Source organism: Buceros rhinoceros, unplaced genomic scaffold (assembly GCF_000710305.1).
Source record: "Buceros rhinoceros silvestris isolate BGI_N320 unplaced genomic scaffold, ASM71030v1 scaffold9220, whole genome shotgun sequence".
In the NCBI taxonomy this organism is placed as follows: Eukaryota; Metazoa; Chordata; class Aves; order Bucerotiformes; family Bucerotidae; genus Buceros; species Buceros rhinoceros.
In genome coordinates, this window is record NW_010391263.1 from 7191 (window position 1) to 20084 (window position 12894).

General features: G+C 40.4%; 1 protein-coding gene across 1 annotated transcript in view; it reads right to left on the reverse strand.

The window, feature by feature from the left end:
- Positions 1-922: 922 nt before the first annotated feature.
- LOC104497611 (BRCA1-associated RING domain protein 1-like) overlaps positions 923-12894 on the reverse strand; it is a gene marked incomplete at both ends in the record, with an annotated part of 32944 nt that continues 20972 nt past the window's right edge. The window contains 5 exons of the mRNA XM_010140883.1: positions 923-1015; positions 1997-2132; positions 3647-3755; positions 11529-11701; positions 12394-12474. Of these exons, the coding sequence (XP_010139185.1) occupies positions 923-1015; positions 1997-2132; positions 3647-3755; positions 11529-11701; positions 12394-12474 (592 nt within the window). The remainder of the gene's footprint in view (positions 1016-1996; positions 2133-3646; positions 3756-11528; positions 11702-12393; positions 12475-12894) is intronic.

Below are 12894 nucleotides of genomic sequence, written 5' to 3' on the forward strand. Positions count from 1 at the left end.
AGTGTCCAATGTTCAAAGAGTCTGATGATGTCTTATCAGGAAAGCTACTCTGCATCTTTTGAGGCTTTAAGCACTGCCTTCATAAACAGTAGTGACTGGAAAATTTAGACTATTAAAAAACTCTTATATTCTGAGGTTTAGTCACACAGTAGAAAACTGGAATGGAATTTGTTTATGAGTTTTCCACGGATAATTAACTCATTTGTAGTGTACTTCTTAGCTAAAGGGACTTGGGTCCTTTTAGCTAAAAGGTCAAGGGGAAGAAGATGGGGTTTAGTATCTGCTTTCACAGTAGTTGTATGAAATACATTAGAAATAACAACTAAAAAGCAGAATTTGGAGTATAAGTCCGCAGAACAGCTATACAAAAAAAGCACGCACTGTGTAAAAACTAATTACTGATCGCATGAAAGATGACATCAAACCAACTACTTGCATGGTAAGGGAACAGCCTTACTTCAGTTAGAACCTTCAACAGATCTCAGCTTACACATAAACAGACAACACCTTACCTTCCCACGGGCCTTTATCACATACCACAAGCAAACAGAAAATTCCCAGTTAATGTCAATGGAAGCTGCTTATAAGAAATCTAAGAATTTAACACATTCCTTCCTCCTCTCCCAGGATATTTTCCATAATCTTCCAAATCACGCCTGACATAGCAATGAACAAATTCACTCCCCACTGATAATCAGGGTATGATCTACTCAATATATCCAATAATGAAATGCACACATTTGCCAAGGAAGAAGTAGAGGTTTTTAACTAAATCTCTTTGTTGTTCAGAAGATTAAAACCTCAAACTCTCACACTTCATGTTGAGCTAGTATAGATATTAGGGCAATTGTTGAAAAAGAAAAATTTCTGTGGAATCCCATCTACAATTTCTAGTTAAAAATCTCATGTATTTAATACTTACATTCAAACTTGAGGACCCAACATCCAGTCAGAACAGCCATCATACATTTGACAGTCCTTGGCATTGGAACATCAGGGATAACAAGATGAGTTACTAGAAGAAAGATTACATCAGCAGAAGTAAAAGCACATAAAAATCAGAACCACACCTGGCTGAATAACAATCAATCATCATTTAAAGAATAAACAGATTATAAGAACTTATCAACCACTCTTCTCAGCACAACTCTGTGATTGACTCTAAAATACGAGCAAGTAGGGGTGCTATTAGAAATTTTGTGGGTTTCAACATATACTTGCTGTGAAAAAGGGAAGTCATGTTTTTATAGTTCAAAGCCAACACTTAAATCTTCAGGAGGTTACAGTTTATAGGATTTTTTCCCCCAATCCTTTTAAAGTCATATTTAATTCTGACAGGAATCTTACTACAGGATCTGCTTTAACACAAAACTAACAATTTTGGATTAGTAATCCAGGTGTGAAAGATGGGAGGGAAAAATTACCTTAGCATTTCTTTCACAAGCAGAAAAAGCAACACTGAAGAAAAATAGGAGGGATTAAGATAATGTTGCCCTCCTCAAAAGGGAATTAAAAAAAACCCAAGCCCCACAATTTGGTTCCATCATCTTAATGAAGAACAGAACTTGAAGGAAGGTAGTATGTGAGAAGAAATTTGTCAACTTTTAGTCAATGACATGCTCTTTCTAAAGGCACCATCTGCCTACGCCTCACTTCTGGAAGATAAAAACCTGACAGGATGTCTCATATAAGCAGAGACATTAAAGATGGTAAAAGAAGTGTGAAGAGGTCTTTGAGGAAGACTGAGGGATTTTAGATAACAGACAATATGCTGTCAAAATGTGGCTGCCCTAGAAGTCTCCTGCCTCATTAACCAGGCAGGCTTTATATAGGTTTACATGCAACATCATTCTACTACAGCCATAATTCAGGGGTTTTGGAAACTGCACTTACTAGGAACAATAAAAAAATCTGTTGCTGCTGGTATCTTACAGGATAAAGTGCAGAACTGTAGTTGCTGATGCCTGGACAGAGGCATTTCACCAAGACTACATACCTCTGGTGTTAAATTCAGTACACTTTCGCGCCTTCAAAACTGTTGCTAATTTGTTCAGCAATTTCTGTTGCTCCGAACTGAGATTGCTCCCCAGTATACCAAGAGGTCCATCTCTGGGCTGGCTGGGGCTCAGCGCCTGCATGAACACAATAAGCTGAATGTTCGGAAACATATAAGAAAGCACCTAACTTGTTTGACAGCTTTATTTAGCAGGAATAAGCATTTTGAAAAACAATGAATGGTAAGCTTAGTGGGCAGGAGCCATAAATAAACTCTATATAGCAAATCAGCTCTAGAGGAAAAAAGCTTGACATTAGTGGTACTTCACTTAGCTTATGCAAGGTAACAAACCAGCTTGTGCATCAGTTTTGTCTACCTTGCTTTTTTGTTAAAGACACTGGTGTGCACACATACAGCTGGTTGAACCTGGTATAAACAGCCTGGCTGCCTGCAGTGTTGAAGGACAAAAAAATAATTCCCAGTAAAGTAGTACAGCCTCCTGCTTTTAGTGAAGTCTTACCAACAAGTATGTTCCCAGTCTGCTGAGTAACACATGTAAGTAACACCTGCACTTTCTTTTACTAAAAAGTCCCTAATACACTGCCCTGGAAGTGTGAATGCTCAAGTCTTTTTATATGGCTATACTAACGCAAAGTAAGAGGGGCTGCTTGCTCAGTTTTAAGGACGTGATACTTCAGCTCTTGGGCCTTCCTCACTATCCTACATTCCACAGTACAGACACAACTTTGACACCGTTACCCTAAAGCTGCAGACGTTGGATCACTGTATGAGCTGGTAACCATCTGTTGGCATGCACTCAACCCAAAGCAAATTGCGGCAGGTGAGCTGCATATTACACTTGCCACAGGCGGAGGAACAGTTATATCCTTGCTGATTTAGCTGCAGCAGTTAACTTTTGGCCAGTGGGTATCTTATTACCTCAGTGAGGAGGGACTGTAACAGGCTGTACAGCTGGGAGTAAGTGAGCACTGCTGGTATCCGCCAGTTTCATCACCATTCATTAGGAAACACAAAACATTTCAGAACCCACTAACTCGTCAAGTCTGAATAACCTAGTTTTGAAGTCTGAACAACTTGATTTTGCTCACAAGTCCTGAGAAGTCTTTGGCAAAAAGAGGGGAAAAACAAACTCAAAACCCCTCAAACAATCTTCCAAAAGCAGTTTTCAGCTGCTGAGTTGATATCTTCATTGCTGGACAAAGGACGATACTGGAACAGCCTTTGAAAGGCACACAAAAAACACCTGGAGCAAAGATTGTTGCTGCTTTCGGCAATTTAGCAAGTAGAACGGATTTAAGGATGCAGAAAAACAACAATGGCAAAATTCAATCCACAATGCTTCAAGAATAACGCAGCATTCATTCTCCTCTAATAAAGCCACATTACAATAAACATCCTTTGTTTTCCCAGATAAAGCCATAAACACAGCATATCACAGCTTGTAAGTGTCCCACACACATTCTAGACATACTGTCTGAGCTGGTGTCCCAGCCTATTTTAATTCTCTCTGTAAAGGCAGGTGATGTACTGCACTTCAGTCCAAGCCTGCAATGATTACAGGATGAACTTAGTGGGTTTTTAAAAAAGGAAAAGAAAACAAACAAAAAAAACCTCTGCAGACACACTTACCTCAGAGGGCTGGTTAAGTGAAAATGATTCATTCTTCACTGGTAACATTAGCGCAGACTTCATCTTTTCACTTTCTGCATAGTCCACAGGCCGCAGACCAAATATATTACTGGCAAAACAAGCACAGATGGGTTTAAGTAAATAAAATGTGACTTGATTATTAACTAACTGGGCACATTAGCTGGATAGCTTTCCCTCCCACTTTCTTATTAATAGGTAATTTCAGCTAAAACACACAAAGCTTCAAGTAAGAATTGCATCCAAGACAGATGGATACCAAATTACAAGCTGCTGCATTCAGTTGGGGAGTAAGGGATGTTCAGAGCAATATGTTCAGTTAAACAAACCACAGTCCTTGTTAAACTGTTTCAAGATGCACATCATTCACAAGACCCAGAAATTTCAGCTTTAATCTTTCATTGCAGTCACATAACCAAACAATGTATTTTTGGCTTTCCCATTTGCCGTTGAAGTCATGTCAGAAGATGCTACATACTGGGTTAAATATTGGAGCTTTACATGGTTAAGCTTCTACAGGAAAAGCTATCTGCTTCCTACTTGGGAACTGCAGCTCCCTCACGCTTCCAAAATTTGAGCATGCATCTCATTTTCCCCTCAGTGTGCAGTTCCACAGAACATGTTACAGCCGATTCAGTCAGATTTTAGTTGGTCTGCAATTTTGTTGAACACTATCCATCCTACCTGGTCCCTCATAGTTATTGGATACGCTTCAAGTCCCATTTCCTCCTCCATTCTTTCACCATTACTCAGACAGGTACTATTTGCTATAAACACAACATCAAGCCACAGTCAAGGCTTCTATCTCTTCTTCACACAACTTTACAGCTGCAGGACAGCAGTAAGTGGAGGAAAGCCTGAAACCACAGAACAGGTACAATTGCCACTAACAAACCTGATCCTCTGCCAGAACTTTTGGGAAATATTCTGCTAGCTTTGCCCTTTGTGAGAATAATGGCTATTCCAGCTGATCCTCTCCTCCCCACATCATGTAGCTCCGGCTCTCAAAAAGCCTAATAAGAGCTCGTTATAAAGGGGAAGCTTGTCACCGAGAACAAAGCCCTGACTCGGTAAATGAAATCCGGCAAGCTTCGTCATCAAACAGCAAAACTAAAATTTAAAGAGGTCAAAAAGCCGTTGCAACTGCGACGTGCTGTCTCTTCATTAGCCACACATTCCTGAACAGAGTGGGAATCAAGGAAGCTTTATAGGGAATTCCACATAAGGCCATAACGCAATCCAGCCCAAAGAGAGGCTCAAATCATTAAAGTCTTCATTCTGACTTAACTGGGGCTTTGGCCAGTGCAAAGCTGGGAGATGCATCTGACCTCAGCACCTTTCTGTGCTCCTGACTGAGCACTGCTCACTAATACGGCCGCTTGGGAAAACAACAACCCACAAAAATCCCCCGCAGAACTTCCTGAGATGGTATTTTACAATTGCCAGCTTTACAATATTACCAACTCCAAGCTCTCCTGTGGCATAACAGGAAGAGCTGGCATAACACAAATTCTGCAGACTAAATTGGTTAAATCTAAGCCCAGTTCTGGGAGTTGCAGCCCATTAAATATTGTCATGCTGTTCCTGCTTTGTCATGCATCATCAGGGTAGCTCTTGCCCTTTCTTTAAATAAAGAACATATTCGACTCAAATTGCTGCAGGACAGTTCCTTTGAACAATGCATCGTGGTGGGGGGGATGATAAAATATTAGCACATACAGTAAAATCACTTTTAGACGAGGTGGCTGACCTTTTACTGTCAACTAGGCAGGGGGAGGAAATCACTGTATGTTAGTAGCAGAGGTCTGGGACTGTCTGCCACCTCCAAGTCACAGTAAGATCATTGAATCTTGGAAAAAAACTCATGAATGTTTACCAAAGATAAATACATAGGCCACCACAGTTAAAGACAGAACATTTTCTGCCAATTAAACTGGACAAATAAGACCTCCAGCTATCCCCTCTGTATTCACCTACTTTTTTTTTTTCTCCTCAGTTTAAGATAATTACAGTCATTTCTTATCAGGGTGTTGCAAAATCTATCCCATCACTAGACAGCGTTGAAGAATTAGTGGCTATTCACAGGATGTTAAGGTGGTACAGTTAAAGCAAAATGAGACAAACGTGGGAGCTCAGGTCTGAATAAAGGAACACCAGCCCAAGAGATGGGCTTAAGAGTTTTGAATATTTGCAACAAAGCAGTTTGTTGAGCTTAAGGAAAGTCAGAAAAAAAGCATCTGAAACAGGAGAAAAGAGGATTTTCAAAACAGAAACTAAGACAAGGACCACATCCAGACAACAGATTTTAAGCATGGTATTGTTTTAATTTACACACCCTTTTTAAAGGAAAATGATAGAAATGAGATTTGACTTCTATTGGTGGTGTTTTTTGTTTGGTCTGAGTTTGGATTGGGTTTTTTTCCCCACTTAAACACCCACTAACCATCCAAAAAACCAAATAATCTTGATCAGAAACAGACCTTGCCCAGTCTCTGTCAGGCTGGCACAATTATCAGAGCAGTTACCTGAGGAACCATTTTTATTACATTAGGAGTGTTAATTCATTTTAGCCCTACAATCAGGATCAAGGACTGGAGCTATGCCACCACAAGAACACCAGTAAGGCACAGAAACGGGAAACAGAAGCTTCTGGCAAAGATGTGTGCTAAAATCTAATCTTCATTTAGTCAAATGGAACAAAAGAAATCATCCACCTTGTTCAGAGTGAAAAATGAATTTTGATCCAGTTTGCAGAACAAAATTAAGTGGGACATGCACATTAGGTCCACCCTACACGCAACTTATGTTTGTGTGCTGCTACTGCAGTTCTGGGATTGTTGAGAACCACGCTGGCTCACAGGACAAGTTCCACACTAAGAGGGAAGACAGACACAATTGTTTCTACAAGAGAGAACAAAGTGTCTCTGGTGCTTAAGCTAGAACACCAGGTCTCTAAGGCACGCTTCCTTCTACCAGAATGCAAGCAAGCTCTCTGCAAGTTGTTTTAAACACTCAAGAGTGAGATGTATCCTTTGATACAAGCAGTCTCCTATTAGTCAAGTCATCAAGGCACTGAACAGCCCACAGAGGGCTCTTACAGCTAGAAGAAATTCCAACCAAAGAGTAGGATGTCTGTGCCGAGAACAAGTATGAGCCCAACGAAGAGCAGCTCAGTGTAATCTGCTGAGGAGGACTTCACATGAGCTGCCAGAAGATATCTTAAGGACTGACATATCAAAGAACTTCTTGAGAAAAGCTTTAGAAATGGGATTCAGTTTATGGTGCGACATTGCTCAAGTGGTAGATACGAAGACTACAGAAGTTACTGCTGTAGTCAAAAAGAAACTTAACTTCTAGATGTTTCTGTAAACTTCCAGCAAACAAGCAACCAGAGGAGAGCAGATAAATAGTGAAATGCACCCTTGTCAGTTCTTCAGAAGCCCCAAACTTCCACAGCTTTTGATACAAGCAAAAAACAACTATATAATACTTTGTCATCAGGAGTTTTAAGCTGCTTCATTTTGATGTCAGAAGTTATTTGCTGCTCTACAGCTGAGTATAAACTGAGTTTTACCCAACCCCACAAAAAGAGTTCAGTATTGAAGTCCCACCACCAGGTCCCAGTGCAGTACTGTGACCACTAATTCCCATATGGAAATCTGACCAGTTTGGGGCTCTCCAGACAGCACGCATATGCCAAATGTGTGTTAAGCAGAAATCTTCTTTGAACCTGACAGAAGGGAAAGAAATGTAATCTCTGTAGCCAGAAAGACCATCTTAGATATCCAAACAGGGCCAGAGTTTTAATTAACCCGCTGTCAGCAGGACATTAAGCATACTGTCTTGCACTCTGACAGCAAAGTCCCACGCTATTCTGACTTAGAAAAAGCAGACAAAATTATGTCAGTGTCATGGTCTAACGCCTCCTGGAATTAACTGTAGGTTATAATCGTTCTTGCCCCCATGTCACTCATAATTGAGGACCACAGTCTATCTACCCCTAAGCATTCCCACAGGCTTAATCAGAATCAGACTTACAACTACTCAAAGACAACTAACACCCCCAAAAATAGAGCAACACAACAATTTTTACTAATGCTACACTTACTGTGCATGAAGAACCAGCAAGATAGCCCATTTGAGTGAAAGCATTTAGGAAGCACTGCGAAATTGCAAATGCACAGATCTAATTTTTCAAATCACTTGGCTTGCTGCGAAGCAAGGAAGAAAAAAGACAGAATTCTAGAGAGTGAGCACATAAAAAAAGCTACAAAAATAAAAATTAGCTATGTGTAAGAGATTAACTTAAAAAAATTAACTAGACCAGTGGGACAATTAATAGGTCCACTGGTCCATATAATATTTTTCATTTGTAGTTTGTATCTTTCCCAGTGAAAACTTCAAATGGCAACTGAAGTGCCAGAACTATTAAATATTACAGATTTCAAAAAAATTTTTCTGCCAAGGAATACTGAACTCCCAGGATTACTTTCTGGCAAGAGAGGCAGTTCTCATCTGTATTTGCTTGGTCCGAAAGATCCGTAGCTGACCCATATTACACACAGTTACTTTGTAACGCACTATGTATTAACATGCAAGGAGAAAAAACAAGCCTGACAGATGCTTGGAGGAAAGAGAGGTACTTGATGGGTCTGTGAACATGGTGATCTAAATCTGAAATTGTGCTGATGGCTATGGTAGCACTAATCTCTGTACACCTCACGAACAGAGGTCCCTTTGAAAGCCGTTGTCTTCGCTCCCAGATAGGCCTTATGTGAGAGCATTACTCCTCCTCCGTGAGTGGATTTTGACCCTCTTTGGGGCTGCAGTCAGTAAATATTTCACATCTTAAAAAAAAACAAACATATTTCACCTTGCACAATTGAGTGTCGTACTAAATTTCAGAACTACCACTTTAAGCACGCTACTCAACACAAGCATTGTTTTTACTCCAGTAGATTAACTCTCCAACACACAAGGGACATTAAGACACAAAACCGAGTCAATTCTATGGTCTAAACAGCAGCAAGATGTCAGTCACTTTTGTGAAGTTTCATGCTATATATTTCATAACGTCCCAAGAAATATCTGAATACATTTATCATGTTCACATTTTACTGAGCTTAGCTAAAAGAAAAAGACTTTAAGTAACCACAGTGAACTAATGAAACTCTCCTCTCCACCCTCCTCAGGTAATGAAGAATCACTTTAACAGGCTGGGATAAAGAGGGCCCTCTCCTGGGCTGGACTTTAGTTCACCGAGAGTGAGCCTGAAGAGCACATCGAGGAACCAGAAAGTTTCATACACAGAAAAAAACCGCAAACTACAGTTGGACATGTTTACAGTTTGACTCACACACTGCCCACCTCTAAAGCTAAGCCACTCCTCAGGTATATTCCTAAAGAAAATAAACCTGTGAGAACAGGTACAAGTTGTACTCATGACTGCTCAATTTCTACTTTAAAGATCCTAGAGTAATAATGTGAAGGTGAGGAGATCCTGAACTGAGTAGCAAGAGGCCCATTATAACTAGTCATACTGAAAAGAACTATAATTGCATCTTCTTAAGTGTCCACCCTGTTCTCTTCAGGTTTTAAAACTGTGGTCTGCGGGTCTCTGCAATCTCAGAACAATGTCACTGAAGAAAAGCAAGCTTCTTGTCAGATGCGACTTCATTATGGGCACCTGCAACCACTAGAAAAAAGTGTTAAAATCTTCTACATTAAAGAAGGTTCAAATTCACTTACCTAGAGAACTCCAGCTGCCCTTTAATGAGGGCTACAACTACCAAAAGCAGTGGCAGAAAAAACCCTCTAAGGTCTGCACGGTCACGATACAGGGAAAGATGATGGCAAAATTCCTTGCCAGAAGCTAGCAGGGCCCAGGAAGGGAGGGAGGGAGACAGGACAGATCTCAGAAGTCTCAGACATACAGTTCTTGTGTCTGTTGTTTCTGGGTAGGGTTTGGAAAAGGTTGGTAAAGTTTTACTATTCAAGCCTGAACACTTTGCTTGTACATCCAATTCTCTGTATGTCTAATGCTTTCTGCAAAAACAGGGGGAAAAACCCCAACTCCTTTCCATGAGCAGTGCAATGTAATGTGCAAAGTATCATGTCCGTCAGAGATGGAGCCCGGGGGGATGTACAGCACTAAATTTTTGCCAAAGCACCTGTGGTTCCTTTTTCCAGATGAAGCAAAGATTAAAGGCGGCTGAATTTGTTCCCCAAAAGATTTGAAATTAAAAGGAAAAAAAGTGTGTGTATATATATATATTTACAAACAGCGCACATGAGAGATTCCAAGTACCCTGGAGACGAAGTCAAGAACAGTGCATATCTCAAAGTGGCTTAGAAGCCATTCTGGATAATTAAAGGTACTGCAAGAGGGAGCTCACTGCGGCTTTGTGACATGGCCTACGTCAAGCTGTTTTGATGCACAACTGAACATTACCTATATTCAGTGAAAACCTAAGACAGACTTTAAGGTTTACATAAATCTCTCCTTCTACGATTACAAAGCTTCTGTTTCAATAGAAAGTGATGTTTACTCACCTACAATGAGCTGAAAGAGGTTTCCATGAAAACATGTGGCAGAGACCAAGGCTAACAGGAGACCTGAAGAGTCCTCTGCTGGCACTTAGAGTCTTGGCTGCGCAAATCTCCCAGCGCTTACGTCCTGTCAAAACCCTGCATCACAGCCACTGTCTGTGCTACCTTTTCAAACACCAGACAGGCAGGTGGTAAGTGTCACGCAGCCAGGGTCTGATATTCAAGTGGCTTGAAAATTAGTTTCTGAAGCTGTTGGCTTTTCAAGATGTCCTATGCTAGTCTTTGTTGTTCGAGAACAAAGTGAAGATGAACAATTGATCCTTGTTTTACTTTTTTCATGCTAAAGTTTTGTGGGTTTGGTTTGTTGTTTTTCAACTCCAGTATATTCAAGATTAGGACTGGTTTTGAAAATCCTATGGTTTTCCACAGAGTACCTTAATTTTATAAGCTTCAAGAGTGAATACTGAGAGCTGAAGTGATTAAGCTGAATTTGTTTATGCTTCTTTATGCAGCTGGCAAGAAAATTCATGTCATGCAAGATTTCATCCTATTGTGTTACTATATACACACACCTATCGACCGCACGCATTGGACTCAAATTTCATACACACAGGCCCTGGCACAGCAGCAATACAACACCTAAACCCACGTTTACTGTCTGAAATACTAATTGCTTGTTATTCGTAGAGTAACACATACTTTACCACCTCCTATACACAAATGCCAAAAGCTTTAGGAGGCGTAACCGTATAAAAGATTCAACCGAAAATACTTGTAAACTTTTTTTGTTTTTAATTAAAAACAGGACCGAGGATTAGTGCTTTGATCCAGAATGGGAAAAATAAAAAACACACCCCAAATCTCAGCTTGTGTCTATGTCATTTGCAAAGGTAGAAGAGACTGGACCAAAACCACCTTCTGCTAGCACGTAGTGTAGTAAAAGTAGAGACAAAAAACGGCTGTAGCAGCTCAAAGCTGATCTAGCTCAGCATCTTAGATGTGACAGCAGCTAAAACAAGATGCCAACAGGAAAGCATAAGGATAGGGTAAACGTGTTTTGTCACTTTGCTAGTAGTCTCCAACTATCTATGACTAGACATCCTCAGAAGAGCTTAGGACAAAGCAAAACAGAAAGGAAACAGCCACGTGAAAAAGGGGGATGTAAGGACAGCGAAGCATACATTTAACACCCACCCCCTCACTTCAAATAAATCACATTTATTACTAGCTGTGCTTCATGTTTACTTAACGTGCACCCTGGAAGTTGTAGCTGTAGCAAATGCCACAGTGAAAGTAACATCCCACATCTACTTACACGGCGTCGCGAGAGGCACCATGCAAAAGCAACAGCTCAACGATGCTCACATGCCCGTTCTTGGCAGCGTCATGAAGCGGTGAGTCGTTCTGATACCCTGTAGTATTCACCAAGGCCTTGTATTGTAGCAACAGCTCCACCACTTCTTTGTGCCCATGATTACATGCCTCATGCTAGTTGGGTAAATCCATAGAGAGGAAAAGCTCGAGTGAGACAGGATCCAGAGGAGGAACTTCTGTCACACCCATGAACACATTCATATTCCAACATCCCTCAGTACATAGTCAGAAAGGATGATGCAAGGATATTGCACTACATTCCCGACATGAATTAACCTTGGAACCTCACACTAATAAAAAGCACAGAGGAGAACTGAACAAAGGCCATTTGCGTGCAAATTAGACTACAAGGAACAAAGCCTCCGATTACAGACTCCGTTAAGGAGTATTCTTTAGGAGAGGGAAAAGTCGTGGTTGAAAAGAACCTTTTGTTTATTTGTTGTAATTTGAGCGGGTCCTTTTTTCATTCAACTTCTTGAGGTATTTCCAAAATAATAAAAAACACTGAGGACATTAAGAACCCCAAAAACATACATATCACCTATAGGTGATCGTTTTCTAGTTATTGTATTTCCCGCATTTGCAGGATCACAGGCTGATAGATTTCTTGGCATGCCCTACCCCAGCAAAGGAGAGTTGGATTTGGGCAGGCCAGTAATTGCTAGTAAGTTCTTTTAAACTTGATTAATGTCAGCGTAATTCTTTGTCACCTAAATGTGTGTAAAGGGAACTAATTACGGGAGAAGGGGGGATGAAGTGAAATCAGATTAGAAGGCAGATGACAGAATAAAGTCTTCAACACTCACCAGTGGTGTCCAGCCAGCATTATCCTTGACATTGGGATCTGCCCCATTTTTCAGCAGCTGTTCAACAGCTGCTAAGTCACCCTACATAGGAAAAAATAAGTTAAAAAATAATGAAGATACACAAAGACAACAAAAGTTTAAGAGAGGCAGAATTATAGATTTGGCCGTAATAGAAACGTAATGCTACAAGTCTTCCATTTAGCTATTGTCAGGATACAAAAACTGGTCTGGAGACTGGGCTTATCATTACTGTTCATTTAGAAGCACCTATGATGTGATAACAGACTTAACTCAGAATAAACAGGTAAGTTGTGCTGAGTGCAATCTAACCACTAGAGTCAACTGCAAGGATTAAATGCAGGCATATTTCCTTCAGACTGGATTTCTTCCAAACCAATCGGAATTATTGGCTAGAACATGCATAGATGAAATAGATTAATAAGCCTGACAAGCTTCCATACATTGTTTTCCCACAAGTCAAAAGGAAAAGGGGAACAGCTT